Raw genomic sequence first — 16,275 nt, 5'->3', positions numbered from 1 at the left:
ATTCACTCTCTGTCTCTTTTTCGCTCTCTCATTTTAGTCTTCTGCCTTTGCCCTGATCTAAAACTAACCCATTTATTTATTATTTATTTTTCTTTTAGTGATGTATAAATATGAAAAACTCAGTTTGGCAATAAAATAATCGTGATATAAATATGCATTTGTGGGTAAGTACATTACATATATTATTTAATATTTATATAAATAAGCATGTATGTTGGCAAGGGAATTTAATCTTCCACACATGAAAGAAATCCTATTAGTCCTCAATTAACCTCGATATTTGAGTTGCTTAAATGAAATTAGCACAGACTCTCTAATAAAAGGGCCACATTGAAGCTATAAGCTCTTTAAATTTATTAAAATGTTTGTTTTTTATGCTTAATACTTCACTCATAGCATCAACAGGCTGAATCCTAATCTGGGGGATTAGATGAATTTTGTGGCGTGAACGTCTCCTTATTGTTATTCTCATGGCTAAATATTTATATTTTATTTGTCGTGAGTTTTTTTACGGACAAGAAAAAGAGACTTATTAAACCATAAATAAACGGGCTTGCTTCAGATGTTGCCGCGGAACAGGAAAAGGAAGCAACTCGGCAGCTTGGCAACGTGGGCGCCGTCTTAAGGCAAATACTTTTAACCGCAAGGAAAACAAACTCGAGCGGAAATTATGAAAATGCCAAATTTGGCCACATCCGCTTTGCCAGCTCCGGTTTTTGGGTACCTGCTCGACACATAAGTGTATTCAACATTTTTGTTAAACCGACAAAATGTTTCTTTATAAATTGTCGAAGCCATTTGCGTAGCATACTTTGAGGCTGTTTCGGCTGCTTGCAGCTTATGGCTGAGGTTTATGAGCTGCCATTTTAAGAGCCATTTCCCTGTTTACTGCCTACTGTTGCAGTTACTGAGCTGCTGCGTAAAATTATCACAAAATGTGGCAAATGTGTTGGCGGCTGAGGCAGCCACTTTAGCAGGTTGATAAATCATAAATCAAATTTGCCGCTGCTTAAAAGTTATTACACAGCCACTCAAAAGTTACGACTGATGCGTCCAATCCACAGCAACGCCCACATGTTAACCATGAACAGCAGCTGCCAAAAAACAGTTGCCAGCTGCCAGCTGCCAGTTGCCATTTGGCGGTTGGCAAACATCAACCGCTAATGAAACACCGCAAACTACACAACAAAGTTTTTGGCCGGAACGCAAATTGGCAACATCAATTACCTGGCTACGAGAAGCCTCAACTCGCACGACTCGCTCGACATATGCAAACGAGTTGCGTAGCTCCAAAAAGTTTTGCCCCGCCCCCAACATAGCCCCATTTATGTGCTGCTCGAATTTTACGCTCGAAAGTCAATTAAAAACTTTCGGTCAAGTGGGCACAGCGCAGCTTTTGGGGTGTTTGTCTCGCTCCAAAAGTTCTTCTAGTTCCTCTTCTCGGAATTCCTTGCCTACGTTCCCAATGCTTTTCTCTGTGTCTCTTCAATTAATTTTATCACATGCATTCGATCAAATTCAATTAAAACTTAAACACCCGCCACGGACGTGGCAATTACTCAAACTCAAACTTAAAACCCGAAGCGCCACATAAGCCTTGCTTCATATCAGCGCACGGACAGAGGTCCTGGTCCTCAACAGGTGGCAAGTGAGTCGGGTGGCTGCTTTCCAAGAACTCTACACTGCGAAAAAAGATTTTTTTCAATATTTAAAGAGCTTGAGAATTTATACAACATTTTGAAAAATATTTTTTTTGGAGATGTTCTTACATTTAGTATAAATTCTTAAGTTGGACTTTGATCACACATTGATAAGCCTTAAATAAAAGAAGGAAGAAAGAACAAATGTCTTTGGGTTGTTTATATATCTTACTATTAAGAGGAGAGAATACTCTATTCAGAAGTGCCCAAGTTTACCTGAACTATGCACCTGATTTAATGTTAAACATATTTTTCTTTAGTTTTTGGGGGAGATAGGCGAAATATCAAAAAAATGAAATGTTTGTAATATATATATGTACTATACGAGAACGTGCACACCAACTTTGTTGTATCTCTTAAAATGTTCGAGTTGTGCTCAAAAAACATTCTACCCTTTTTAGCCGTATTCAATAAAACTACAGTATAAAAAGGCTAAATGATATTTAAACTCTTTTTTTTGTTGTGTGTGTAAACTCAAAGGGACCCTATCAAGAAGAGTGTGAACCCAAAAAGTTGTCCCTGGTGAGCTGCTGCCAATTCGAGTTGAGTTGTGCATTTGTTCGTCCGTCTGTTCGACCATCCGCCCGCCTGTCGGACTGTCTCAGTGTATCCTGTCAGCTACTTTTCAAATAGCAACGCTTCAAAACTTGACTGGGCTATAAAAAGTCGTGCCAGTTGGCAAGTTGGGCGTAATTCAATGAACGGCGTCGCCATCAGCGCCACACGTGAGCCGCATCGCAATGTGGCACAAGTGAGTGGCAAGTGGCGAGTATCGAGTACTCACTGAGAGAATGACTGAACGAGTGAGTGGCTCACGGAGTGAATGCCATCAACCCAAATGTGACCACATTAAGGTGCGAAGCCACATTATCAGCCAGCCCCTGGGGACTTTAAGCAGCGCTCAAGAATGCAGCAAATTGCTTTCAGCTGAATTGGGTCAAGTTGACAAGCTTATTGTTTGACCTTCGGAGTGAAAGTACTTTAAAGATATTGTGAATAAAGAAAGCCCAAGTCGAAGCCTTTTTAGCAAATTTAATATTCGTAAAAGCTTCAGCTGAGCTAAAGTACTTTAACTGAAGCAGTTCAGAGCATGTCCGCGAAATTGGCTTAGTTAAGCAATTTAATTTTCTGTTCCACAGGAGCATTATTAATTGCAATCAATCAATTCATAACTATTCTTTGCTCATATTGGATTTTTTATTGACTTACCTACTTCCTTTATACAGTCAGAGTTATCTTTCTTAATGTGTAGATCTTTGAAAATGGGTTTGAACATTTTCGGTCATGGTTATGTGTAACAAATTAAACTCAACCCGGAAGAAAGTTGTCTGAAAAGCTTATCTAACCATATAGGTTATGCCTATTCAACGACATTATACTTAAAAGACTAAAAGAATACAGCTCTCGGCTTCAGTCAGCAGACTATCCTGAACTAAAATGTTGAAGCTGTGGCTATTACTGGGTACTTAGAAAAACAAAAAAGAGTTATTCCAACAGATTCTTGCATCTTAAATGTGCTTTAACAGGCTGTCTGAACTTTGAACTTGTCGTCGGAATCCCGGAGCAAAATTGCTTTGCGCTGACTGATGATTCGTGTCCCAATTCGAATATTACCTTCTGGCTGTATAAGTAAGCAAGCAAAGTTAGCATTTATCTGATTGAGTAAACCAACAATCAATCGATTTCCATAGCGCCGCCAAGCCTAAAGGCCGTAAGTTAAAGCTAAATGGTCAAGATGGTTTCAAATACAATACTTCAAGGCCGCTGAAAGTGCTGATACACGGCTTTGCCAATGATCGCACACAGTCGCCCAGTTTTGAGTTGCTGCCGGAGTTTCTACGCATCCCGAATCTTGACGTTATCTCCATTGATTACGCCAGGCTTGCGGCTGATCCTTGCTATACGGAAGCCGTCCATAATTCCCATTTTGTGGGCCGCTGCTTGTCCCACTTTTTGGTCCAACTAATGCACAATCGCCGCCTGCATCCATCAAATCTGCATTTGATTGGCTTCGGTCTGGGCGCCCATGTGGCAGGATTCGCGTCCAAATTTTTGGCACACATGAATGTAAAAGTGGCGCACATTACGGCCTTAGATCCAGCCAAGCCGCTTTTCCTCACCAACAATAAGGACGAGCGCTTGGATAAAACCGATGCCAACTTTGTGGATGTTGTGCATTCAGATATTTTTCTGCACGGTCTGATGTTGCCTATTGGACATGTCGACTTTTATCCCAACAAGGGCGTAGTCCAGCCCAATTGCGGACCCATCAACGAATGTAAGTAGCCAAAATGAAGCTAGAATTGAATGGGAATTGGCACTTGAAATCTTCACTCGCAGTATCCACCCATGAATGCTATCATAAACGCGCCGCGGCATACTATGCCGAGTCGATTCACTCGCAGGCAGGCTTTTGGGCCTTCCGCTGCCGGGATCTGCTCAGCTTTGTAATGAACTCCTGCCAACCCAATCAGGAGTTGGAGCTGCTTGGCTACCGCACTAGACCCACAGCACGTGGCAGCTACTTCTTAAGTACGAACGACTCGACACCCTACGCCCTCGGCCAAAACTTTAATGATATGGATCGCAGTCTTTATGGCAAAAGCTTTTTCGGCGATGCTATTGTTTCTCAGCTACACGAATTGGCCGCCGAGTCCAAATTGTAAAACAGGAGACGTTAATACAAAATGAATCTCTCAAGTCCAGCTTTTAAATTAAATTAATAAATTTTAATATGCAACTGGCCGGTTCGCCGTCAACTTTGGTTATTTTTATACTCTGAACCCATTGAAAATGGCCAAAACGATAGTCTTTATTTCCACTTAACTCGGTCAAATCTCATCCGATTTTCATAAGGTTTGACTTTTTGTTTATGGTTTGGCATCTAGATCAATTTGGCATCTAATTCTGGAAACACTATTCTTGGTCAAAATTTTCCACATCTTTATCAGGATTTTATTATGTTTCCCCACGCTCTAATCAGGTTGTATTAAATCTGTACACTGTTGTAGAGTTCAAAGTTTTCTGAATTTTTTTTTGGCTGGTTCGAATAAAAGAACTTATCATATATATTATATGGTGGTTTTGTATATATTATATTTTTTGTGCAAATTATGTCCATTATATACATAATAGTATAACTATACATAATTTCTTGTCTGCTGAGTACACAAAAATCATTTCTCAAATTATGAATAAATTGCTTTAATCTAACGAATGTGTTTGAAATTTCACAATTTTTTAGTGAATGTTTGTGAATGTGTGGCAAATGCAGCAATGTGGACTAGGATCCAGTTAACTGGTCAACTGGTCAACTGGTCAGCTGGTCAATTGGGCATCTGCTCATTTATCATGCTAATGTCTCATAGCTGCTATACCTTCATATCATCATTAATTATCGCGTCGCCTCGCGTCGCGGCGGACTCTCTACTCTCCCTTTCTTTCTGTGGCAGCAGTGCCCCCCTCTGTGTTGACTCAACAGCTTAAGCATTTATGCAAACAACAGCAGACAGTAGTTGCCCAGGGAGAGCGGATAGTGGACAGTGGCCAGCAGAGGGTATCGATGCTGCTGCTAATCCTGCCGGCTCCAGCTCAAAACACGTGCAAATTAATCATAGTTTCTGTGCGATTTGCCAAACGCTGCAAGTTGTTGCCAGAGTTGACAAATGATATGCCGCAGCACAAAAAAAAAATGTATAAATGGAGATTTCACTTTTTCGGCTTTTTTTGCAGATTCAATTTGCATTTGGGATAATCAATCGTGGACTGCCAGCGCCTGCCGGCTGTTTGCTAATTTGCTGATAAGAAAGCAAAAGCAGAACGATTCCCGGCGTATTTGAATAAATTTTATGAAATTTTATCTGCCAAAAAGAGAGAGGGAGATGGAGAGACTGGCTGAGATATGCGAATATGCATGCCGCAAAGGGGGTTGAGTCTATTTAGAGCTATTGTCTGGCCGTTGAGATGGGGTGTTCGTTATGAATATGCCTACGATGTTGTTCTGCTCGTTATTGTTGTTGTTGTTGTCACCTTTTTTATGTGTGCGTCATTGTGCGGCATGACAAACATGGCAACTTACACGTGGCTTAAGTCAACAGCGGCTAAAAAAGTTTAAAATATTGTTGGGCACACAAAAAGTTTGATTGATTTGGGTTGATGCTGCTTTGCGTCCTTGTCCCGGGTTCGATCCATTGATTGATTTGCCTTCTTATGTTATTCCTATTCTTTTTTTTTTTTGCATTTGGATTAGTGCAGAATTTTTATGCGTTGATTGGTTATTTGATATTCATGACGCAGCGGGTGAGCGGAAGATCGGAAAAGCTAAACGAGAGTCGACGAAGCGTGCCAATAGATTATGTAATTACGGTTGTTGTAGGTTGTTGTCAATGAACGAAGATAGATTATGTTGCCGGGCAGGAGGGATATCAGCTGGGGCTCAATGTTGTCGGCAAGTGAGTTAATTCTCAGAATAGTCACAAGGTGCTTATAAATAGAAATATGCTATGCGAAATATACTCTCATCTGTTGGTCGTCGTTTTACGATTCAAATTGATTACATTTCAGGCATCACTTAAATTTTTATTTCTATTCTTAAGCCGTTTGTCAGAATTTGAATACAGCGAATCGATTATTATTCCCACTTGAACTACATTTGAATATTATGATCAAATAAAATAACAATTTTATTGAACATTTTTAGATTTAATATATTGGCATATATATATTAAGTTAAGTTAAGTATCTGAATGCAGAGTTCCTTGAGAGTCACAAAATTAAAATAATAATCTGCAAAAGTATCTGAAAGATACAACAATAACTTAATGCGTTAATGTAATTCGAATAATTGAAATGTATATCAATTTTAAATTTTTATTAAAATTATAAATTATAATATTAAAAAAAAATTCATGAAAAATAATAATAATAATAAATTATAAATTATTGTAGCATAATACAAAGTTATCCAAGATAAAACAATTTGTGTTGTTCAAACATATATAATATTCAATAAAGTATTTCAATAATACAGTCATTCGGCGCATCAAATAATTCAATGTTATCTAAGATACATAAAAATATCTTAAAGAAAAATTAAAAATAATGAAAAGTATTAGTTGTACACCCTTTGCTCTTCCCTTCTGATAATACAAAGTTATCTAAGACAAACGTGTCTAAAACAATAACAATAATCAATGAAATATTTGGCTTATAAACACCATGCGAGGTCTTAAATACAGTATTCCGATAATTAAGTCATTATTTACATCTGATAGTCTCCTGCAACAGATGCCTAATTGGCTCAGATAACAAATTGCCTTCGACGCAAACAAACAACACAAACTAACTCACTAATAACTCTCATTAAATGTAACCAGAAACGCACACAAATCAGCGCCAATCACAAAACGAAACCATCAATTACATCCAAGAGACAACAACAACAACAACAACAAAAACAACAATCAGATGAATAAAAGAGAGCACGCGGAAGTGTTTACAAATGTCAAAGAAAAACCCGTCCAAAAACAATACAAAAACAAAACAAAATTTAAAAACAAAATAGAGGAAAAGTGTGTGCCCTTCTCCCAGTTTGGAGCAAAAGAAAAAATGTTGCTAACCGCATCTAAATCTGGTATCCCCAAATGTAACGTGATTTCAAAGGTTTCTCATGTCAATTTGAGATTTGGAATCGGTTGAGCAAACGTAACGAAAATGTCAATACCATTGACATTTGTTCCACCACTCGAGCCACAACAACAAGAGGAGTGCTCTTACCGGGACTGCCCAACTAGAAGATACCTCCATTTCGCGAACCGAACTTCCTGCTTTCATATGAGAATCTGCAAGCTACATTTTGTGTCTCTAGCTCTTAAGGCCTTCGAGAAATGGTAAAAAAACCGAATTTCTTAATCGGTACTTATCGATTTTGTGCAAATGTAATGAGCTATCGATGGAAATGGAAACAGAAAAAGCTATTTTCAAAAATTCCAGTCTGTAGCCCTTATTGTTTAATGTTCAAAGGGTTAATACAGACGGACAGACAACCGCTCGATCAACTCAGATTTAGAATATTTTACATTATATGGCATCGAAGCTATCAACTTCTGTCTGTTACATAGATATACCCAACACCAAAATTGCTTTTTAGCCATGCTCAGTGGGTAGAGGGTATAACGAACAAACGGAGCCAAAGGCCATTAGCGAGTGAGATGCACTTCGGAGTGGCTGACGACGTCATCGCTAGCGCCTTCACTTGATGTATTGTTTCAAGACATTTGATTTATATCACTTGCGCTGCAGACTGTGGGCCAGGGGAGGATTGCGGGGGGCTCACACACACAGAAAGACATTTCTCCAGCTTGGCTGCTGGTTGTCTGGCTGCGGTGCTCTCTGGTAATGAAACTCCAATCAGCAACTGGCTCCAGACCTGGGGCCCAGACTCTTGTGTCTTGGCTGCTTTTCTCCAACAATGTGTGGAGTGTCTCTGTCGAGCAGCAACAACAACAACGATGATGCTGGACAACGGACGCAGAGACATCGAGTTGGGATTGCGTAACGCAGCCGAAAGTGGAGCAGCCGCTGCTGCTTTCTTTGCCACGACTATGTCAGTTATTGCCCCTCTCCCTTTCTCTCTCACTCACGCTCTCTCTTTCGCTCGCCCGCTGCTATCAACTTTTTTGACAACTGCATGATGCATTGCCCCAGTGGCCCAAAGTGGGTGAAAGGCTGCGCTTGCCTTCGCTATCACAAGCCGCCGTTTGCACCACTCTCTCGAGTCAGTCTTAATTTACGACTCTGGCGGTTGCGATAACAATTTGTCAACTTAATGGCAGCGAAGGATGCGCGGCGGCGACAAGTGCGACAATGTCTCGTCGTCGACGTCTCGTGTACGCCCAGCCTCCCCACAACCCTCTCCCCCTTACTTTTCAGATAATGACACGGAAGCCAGCAACAACGCACGAAAACGAAAACTACAATAAAAAAAAAATATGTTGCGTTTTTTTCGAAATAATTGCGATTGCTCTGCTTCGCATTTTGAATGCACATTTCGTGACTCAAAGCAACAACAACAACAGCAACAAAGAGCATTACAAATGCGACTACAAAACAATTAAAGCTAATTGTGCAAGCGAGACAGCTAGACGCATGCATAAGTGCATTTTTATGGCAAGCACTTTGGCAACTCTGTCACAGCTTTTGCTAGTTTGCAGCTCCCCGCCTACCAGCCCGCCAACCCGCCGACCCAGCTCGACACGCCCTCTGAGCAGCTTTAGCTGTTGATCAGCTGATTGGTGTTTACAACTTGCCCACACACACACATACACAGCTTTTAATAAATATATATACATATATAAAGAGCTTCAATCTGCATGCCAATTGACAAGCCCACGAAGCCAGCGCTCCCTCCGCAACCCACACAGCGCGCTGCTCCAGCGGCAACTCGCGGCCGTCAGGCCCATTGCGAATGTATTCATTAGTCGCATTGCCGGCATCTAGACACTGAGCTTAACACACACACACACTCGCACACACACACAAGCACACATACATTTATGCACAATTATATATTGACAATTACAAGCGGTTGAATTTATGCTAATCTGACTGCAAGTCCCGGGGCCAACAACTGTTCGTGCACTCCTCGCTGCTGGGGCTTGGGCTTTAAGGCTAGAGATGGGCGCGTGTCACGAACTGAACGCGTAATCAAATGCTTCAAGCTTGGTGCTAGTTTTGGTCAAAACTTTAATTTGACATGAAGATGAATAGATGTTGCTTCTTCATTGTCAACGATATGGAAAGCGAAGTGGAAATTAAATATATTTTTCTATTTAAGAAAAAAAATGAAAAGCAAGCATATTTTTGCTTACAAGCCCTTTAAGCCGTTCCCATAACCACAAGCTGGCAATATTACTCTTTTAACTTCGTGCAAAATAATTAACAGGTAGATTACTATAAAGAATTCGATTTGTACTTATAATAAGCTAACAGATGGCTGGTTAAAGTTATTCTATTTCACAGACAATTAGGAAACGTAAAAAATATAATTGTAAAATGTTTTTCACGTGCCATTTACCTCCTCGAGCTGTACACGTTTCCATCTCAAAGTCGCTGTAATCAGCGAGGGACAACGACAACGAGTTATGTTCAATTACGCCACTCGAACTGCATGTGTGTGTGTGTGTGTGTGTGTGTGTATTGGAGTGTGTAACTCGGAGCGATCTACGCATTCGCATTCGCATTTGTTTGGCACATGTTTTCATTAATCTTACTTAGAGCCCCGTGTGGAGAGGGGGAGTGCGAAAGGTGGAGACTGAAAGATAAGCCCACAGACCACATGGAACCCGGCACTGGGCTGGTCTGGGCTGGGCGCTGGCGATCGAGATTTGGGCTTTGAGAAATGATGATGGTGGTAATCAGGGCATGTGCCAAAGGCTGGCAAGTCAAGGTTAAGTGTGGACACCTTTAGGGGATTTCTGCGCGGTTTTGTTATGATTCATAAACAGACAGAAATCATTTGTTTTCACAGCGTTAAGGAAATAAAGTGTTTATACAACCGCTAAAGAAAAGATACAAAAATCAAGCCGCAAGTCAAGGCCAAAATAATGATAAATGGGTATTCTGAAAGCAGCCAAAACAGAACTGAAAACAGAAGAGGCGAAACAATTTAATAGAACAGTCAAACATAATTTAATTAAATCCCAACATTAAGTTATCGGCTAAACAAGTTCGCAAAGTCCAATTAAGCCAAATTTCAAATACCCTGAACTCATTATAAATGCTTAAAAGAGAGGGTATATCAAATAAGTGGCAATACGTGTAAAAGGCAGGAAAATTAATGTTTATCCTGTATTATCAATACATCAACATCAGGTTCTTGAATATAATATATTATATATGCCTGATGATTCGCTAACAGTACGTTTCATCTATCGATAACATTATCGATCATATTTTAAAATACGCTAAAGAAAATATTTAACAGCTATTGCTCACTTTTGACTATAAATATAATATCGAGTTTATATTGCTGCACATAATATGCTCTCATATTTCTTTAGGGTATCTGGCTGTCAAGTACTCTTCAGCAAATCATTTCTACTTGTTGGCTTTTTTGGGCTGTCAAATTCAATTGTTGCGGTATCTGTGGCCCCCGTTGATTGTTTGTTCAGTTCAATTGTTTGCCCGATAATTTTTGGCCGCATCGCATTGCACAAATGCCATTTAAATTTAACCTTTTCAGCAGCCGATTTCTATTGCTCGCACCGGGCCCCGCCCCCTGCCGGCAAACTGTTTGCCTAAACTATGCAAATTTCATGGCTAACAACAGCAGCCAAAGCTCATCAGGCTAAAGCCGGCAATTGAAACCGCTGAAGCGGCATTCAGTGTCTACCTGCCCAATTCCACATCCAAATCCAAATTGAATTCCCATTTAAAATCTCGCTGAAGAGCCGCCATTTGAGTATGACACGTCGGATGACGACGACGACGACGACGACGAGGATGACGATGACGCTGACGATGGGGCTGGAAAACCGCAATATCATGTTGTTTAGTATCATTAAAGCACTCGGCGGGAATGGCTTTAGGGGGGGCAGCGAGGGGACGCCTGCTGGCTCAATGCTACAGATTTCAAGTGAGCCAACAATGGATGGCATATCGCAAAATAACTGCGGCCCCTTCAATGGTACCCAATGGGCATTGTATGCAGATCGCAGCTAAAGCTGAAACAACAACAATTTCTTGACTCAACTTCAAAGACAAAAACAACAAAAGGGTTTTTGTTATGCACGGAGTAAATGATATGCTACTGCACGGCAAAAACTTAACCATAGACCAAAACCATTTGAGGAGTGCCCAAAAAAAGTAAAATTAGCGTGCGCCAGTCGAGAGTGCTAGACTAGTAGATACCCTGCCTAAAGAAGTCGTTACTAGCATGTTCGTAATCTGTATATACTACACAAAAATCGAAATACCAAGTTTAGTGAATAGAGTTCTTATAATTTTTTAAAATTCATGTCTGTAAATCTTTTAGCTTTCAAGATCTACAAGTTTCTACAGTTGGATATGGCTAGATCGATTTAGCTTGTCATACAGATCAAGAGTATATATACCTTACAGAGTCGAAGATGCTTTCATTGCCTGTTACATACATTTGTATAAGCACATTACACCCTTCTTACACATTTTTTAAGATTGTAGGGTATAATAAAATGCTTTTGAATAGCTCAGTAATCGATATAAAATAGGTTTCGCTCTAAAAAAAAACTGAGAAAGTTTGGGCTGTTTGACATTCTACGCCAAAAGGCTTTCAATTATCGCCGCCAACTGCACTTAGCACTTGGAAATTAAAGACTGCATTCTATGCGAGATCCGTGTGATTACCGGATTACCATATGCAGAGTCACTAACAAGTTTTTCCTATCCACTTTTATAGTGAGCTGGGGGGGAGGGGTTCGTTTTGCGCAAGCGACGTCGACAGAATCCCGCGGCGCATCGCACAAATTACAAATTTTGTAATTGCCAAACAAAGCGAGCTACCTCGAAGAGCTGGAATTGGAGTTGGAGTTGGAATTGGCGACGGAGGAGAAGCTGGAGGCGGAGGCGTAGCAGACGCTGCTGTGCCATGGATTCACACAATACTGTGTGGCAGCCAACAGAAAACGAGCCAAATTATTGTAGATACATTTACGACTACGGAGCTACGTGCACATTGTGCAAATAGCTGACAAAATACAGGCGAAGCGACTCCAGACATGAGACTGAGAGTCAGACTTACACCGAGAGATGGGCTTGCTTCGTGTATGTTTCAACAGCACGAAAGTGCAGGCATGCCGAGAGCACGAAAATGTTTTGCTTATAGAAGCTATATAGTTCAAAGAGTTCACCTCTAGCTCTACTTTGGATTGAGACGCAGTTGCAGAGCCTGAACAAGAAAGCATGGAACAGAGTCTGGACTGCTGTGCAGATCGAGAATGGATCTCAGGCAAGATAAGCTTCTATTAAGAAATGATTAATGAAAAGATTTAAAAACAATCAAATTTAGCACGCACGTCCAGTCCAGTCTACTCCAGACCCATTTAGACAACCATACGGATTTCAATCCCAGGCCTTGGAATGCCCAGACATAGGAGCCAATATGTATAAAAAAATAGCGACAAAACATATTAATTCCGCAATAATTGGGTAGATATTCAAAATATTCAAACAAGACACGACCATCTCTAATTAAGACCAAGATAAGACGTGCCCAGCAACATTTTACAATTCCAACTCCAACGCAGTCTTCGGAGGGCAATTACAAAGTCGCGTCGCCGAGCATTACGAAAAATAAAAGAGCAGAAGTATCATGCGATCACTTGCTGGAGCACAGAGCCAGCCTAAGAGCCATGTGATTAGGCCAAAAACTACGTTGATGGCTCAAAGAAATACACACACAAAATATAGCTCAGCTGGCGGGCCCCTTGAGGCTGATGTCGATGTTCGGTTCGGTTCGTGTGGATGTGAATGTCGATCGTGTGTGTTGGCCAAATGCGGAAGTTGCTGGCCAAATTGTATCTTTGTTTTACAACTGTATTAGGCAGCGCGAGGTGGGTCAATTGGGCCCAGATGTGTTGCCCCCCCCCGCTGTAACCGCCAACAAGCAGCAGTTGCGGGCGTCGTGCAATTACGCGCACCACCCGCTGGCATTGTGTGGTGCTCGCTTTTATTTTTATTAAATGAAATCAAAAGCAATCATAAATAAACTTAAACTCGTTTGACCACAAAACACACAAACGACAACAACCACATACTCCACTATTTATACTTAAATTACATATCGGTATGTAAAAAACGTGCAATGCGAATTGCACGCCAGCAAAATGTAAGCCACGGATTCAGATTCGCTTGGAGAAGTGGGATACGTAAACGAAGGCACTCAACTGCCTTCGTGAATTGTGGAGTGTGGTGTGAAGTGTGTCTGTCCATTTGAGTCTGTGTCCATGTGTGTTTGTTAGATGATTGGCTTCGCAAATGTATCTGTCTCCGACTTGGGCTCTGTTTCTGGCTGTAACATTGGCTTTGGCCATGCTATAGACTCCGGACATACAGTTAATGTAATTGTTGCTGTGACACTGACACCACCTTCTACCTCCTGCCACCTACTGCTCCCACTCCTCGTCAATGTGGACATTACTCATTCAGCTGAGCAGCGCGCCAATTCAAATGAACGCAAAAAGCGAGCGTACAAAGTCTTTTTTATCGAACCAAATGCGCTACACTCCATTAGGCATATTGCTTTTAAACTAATATATAGTAAGGGTTCCTTGAAAGCAATTACATAGAGTGTAGAACAATCAAAAATTGTGCAGTTTAAAGAAGTTCGTAAAGAAACATGTAGTATATTAGTCAGAAATAGGTAGTATATTATAAATATATCACTTGGAGGTCTATTGAATAGAAATAAAATGTTTTTTTCTGGCTTGGGGAATTCCAAAGTACCGAAGTACAAAGAAGTCTATACACCATTAAAACGATATAATATATACCCAGTTGCTAAATAGCTAAGAATAGAAACTTAATTGTATGCAATTTTTATTTAATTCATGTTTTAGCTAGACCTTTATAAAATATATAGACATACTTTGTGCAAATCAATTTTTTTTTATTAATTTTCTTATTATTTTGAAATCTTGATTCTCATTTTCATTAGCTTATTATAGTTTTCTTTTAAATTAAAACAGTCCAAGCTCGAAGTTTTTTTTTACTTGTATCTATAAAATTTACTAATTAAATATTAAATATTATTAAATAAATATGTGAAATATATTTAGTTTATGTATTTTCGCCATTTATGTACCGCATGTTCACCCCAATCAATTTTTGAGCTATTTACCCTCTACTCTGTTGGTATCTCACTTTTTGAAACAATTATCTTTGCATCCTTCCTGTTTCCTCTAAATAATGATTTACCAGCCGCCTCTTAAATCTCTTTCATTTTATGACCATAGCTGCAAAATGCATTGATTCCTGCAGCCGGTGCAGCGTCTTTCCTGGGTCGCCTTCACTGTGAACTTTTCGGAGATAATCTCGGGCTGTAGCTCGTGCTGCACACAACGTCGCACACTTTTCAGTTTAAGTTACGGTTGCAGTTTCTGTTTCAATTTCAGTTGATTTTTAATGTTTTTTGTTTTTTTATTTTATTTTTTTTTTTTTGTCTCGATTTTTATGATCCAGTATTTACAAGCGTGTTTAATCGTAATCGCGCCACAGCCACAGCAGCTCGCACAATATGAACAACGTTGTTGTTGTTGTTGTTGCTGTTACTCACAATATGTTGGTGTTATTGTTGTTGTTGCTGTGGTAGCTGTTGCTGCTGCCTTTTGCATATTTCTCCCGCCTCAATCAATTCGCAGTTGATTTTTATTTCAGTTTCCCACTCATTTGCATTTACCATAAATTCAATTAAAGTGCCCCGTTGCCGTCTTTTTATTTATTTCATTTTTACTTCCAGCTAGCATGGCTCAGCACCTATTTTACAACACTTTTACAGCACTTTTACAGCACTTTTGCAGCTCTTTTGCAACTGTGTGACTTTTTTTTATGACTCAAACATTTTCTTGATTTCTTTGCATCTGCCCCGTTTTTGGGGGAACTCGTGTTATTTACACGCTTTTAATTCAATTTCAATTGCACAATTAATCATGCGCTTGGTACACCTTGGCACACACAAACACACACATGCCTGGAAATTCACTTTTGGATTTTCCTTGTGCGTGTTTTTCGCTGCTCGCTTGAAGTTCAACGGAGCGTATGAGCGATTTTTACTTGTCTCTGCTTGTTGTTGAACTCTTTTGTGTTAATTAAACGCTTTAATATCGCTGCGCTTTGTTGACGCTGTCATAACAGTACACACACACACTCACACACACACAGTCTCACACACACACCCACATAGCATAAACAATTGCATTTTTTAGTGGCGTTCCGTGCAAAATGATTGATTTGATTTCTCAGTTGAGCCCCAGAGTCAAGAAACGCGCAACGAAGCAACAACCCAGCAAACAGACACAACAACAACAACAATTAAACAGCCAACGCACAATGGCAAACACATTATTTATGGCGCTCAATGAGCTCCAAGTGCATGAAATTTTTATTATTATTTTAGATTATTTTTAAATACAGCTCAAGTATTTTTCAATATCTTTGCACAGACTCTGTGTGGAGTCGTTGGGAGTCGGTGGCTTTTAAGGTGCGTCGCATTCGTGTTTTGAATAGCGGAAATTCCACATGAGCACACACCAAAAAGACAACCGCCTGTCGCAGTCGCAGCAACAGCAACAAATGCAGCCAGTTACCAGTTGCCAGTTAAAGATACAAATACACCGAAAGTATCTCACAGATACGGGCAATTGGCTCTGTGTAGCTGTGCAATAACATTGACATTTAGAATGCAGCTCACACTGAACTGAACTGAACTGAACTGAACCATTCATAATTGCAAATCTCCGCCATAAAAAGCTATGAAAATCAACAGCCGAACGCACCGGACACCAGAAAGTGCACACAAATCTACAAATCCACTAACCTTGTG

General features: G+C 40.2%; 1 protein-coding gene and 1 long non-coding RNA gene across 4 annotated transcripts; one reads left to right on the top strand and one right to left on the bottom strand.

The window, feature by feature from the left end:
* Window positions 1–1,478: 1,478 nt before the first annotated feature.
* On the bottom strand, window positions 1,479–2,956 carry LOC115758675. 3 transcript variants are annotated; one of them, XR_004017441.1, is made up of 3 exons: window positions 2,910–2,956; window positions 1,770–1,816; window positions 1,479–1,682 (listed from the first exon to the last, which is right to left on the bottom strand). It is a non-coding gene; the product is annotated as an uncharacterized LOC115758675 (long non-coding RNA). The 3 variants fall into 3 exon arrangements; XR_004017442.1 differs by lacking the exon at window positions 2,910–2,956 and adding an exon at window positions 2,485–2,838; XR_004017440.1 differs by lacking the exon at window positions 2,910–2,956 and having other exon boundaries at window positions 1,770–1,973.
* Window positions 2,957–3,075: 119 nt separating this feature from the next.
* Window positions 3,076–4,459, top strand: LOC115758674 (hepatic triacylglycerol lipase). Its single transcript, XM_030699415.1, has 4 exons — window positions 3,076–3,162; window positions 3,227–3,329; window positions 3,392–3,978; window positions 4,041–4,459. The coding sequence occupies exons 1-4, from the start codon at window positions 3,138–3,140 to the stop codon at window positions 4,364–4,366; spliced, it is 1,041 nt and encodes a 346-aa protein (XP_030555275.1). The 5' UTR covers window positions 3,076–3,137; the 3' UTR covers window positions 4,367–4,459.
* Window positions 4,460–16,275: the final 11,816 nt, after the last annotated feature.

This window comes from Drosophila novamexicana, unplaced genomic scaffold (genome assembly GCF_003285875.2).
Source record: "Drosophila novamexicana strain 15010-1031.04,08,12 unplaced genomic scaffold, DnovRS2.1 tig00000193-arrow-pilon, whole genome shotgun sequence".
Taxonomy (NCBI): domain Eukaryota; kingdom Metazoa; phylum Arthropoda; class Insecta; order Diptera; family Drosophilidae; genus Drosophila; species Drosophila novamexicana.
The sequence above is the reverse complement of the archived record's forward strand: the minus strand, read 5'-3'. Positions and strand labels throughout refer to the sequence as shown.

What these genes read in the sequence shown, in the direction of transcription:
- LOC115758674 (XM_030699415.1), top strand. Translation starts at nt 3,138, where the DNA reads ATGTTGAAGCTGTGGCTATTACTGG. An exon ending in ATTACCTTCTGGCTGTATAA is followed by an intron (nt 3,330 to 3,391) that starts GTAAGCAAGCAA and finishes CGATTTCCATAG; the next exon opens with CGCCGCCAAGCCTAAAGGCC. An exon ending in TTGCGGACCCATCAACGAAT is followed by an intron (nt 3,979 to 4,040) that starts GTAAGTAGCCAA and finishes CTTCACTCGCAG; the next exon opens with TATCCACCCATGAATGCTAT.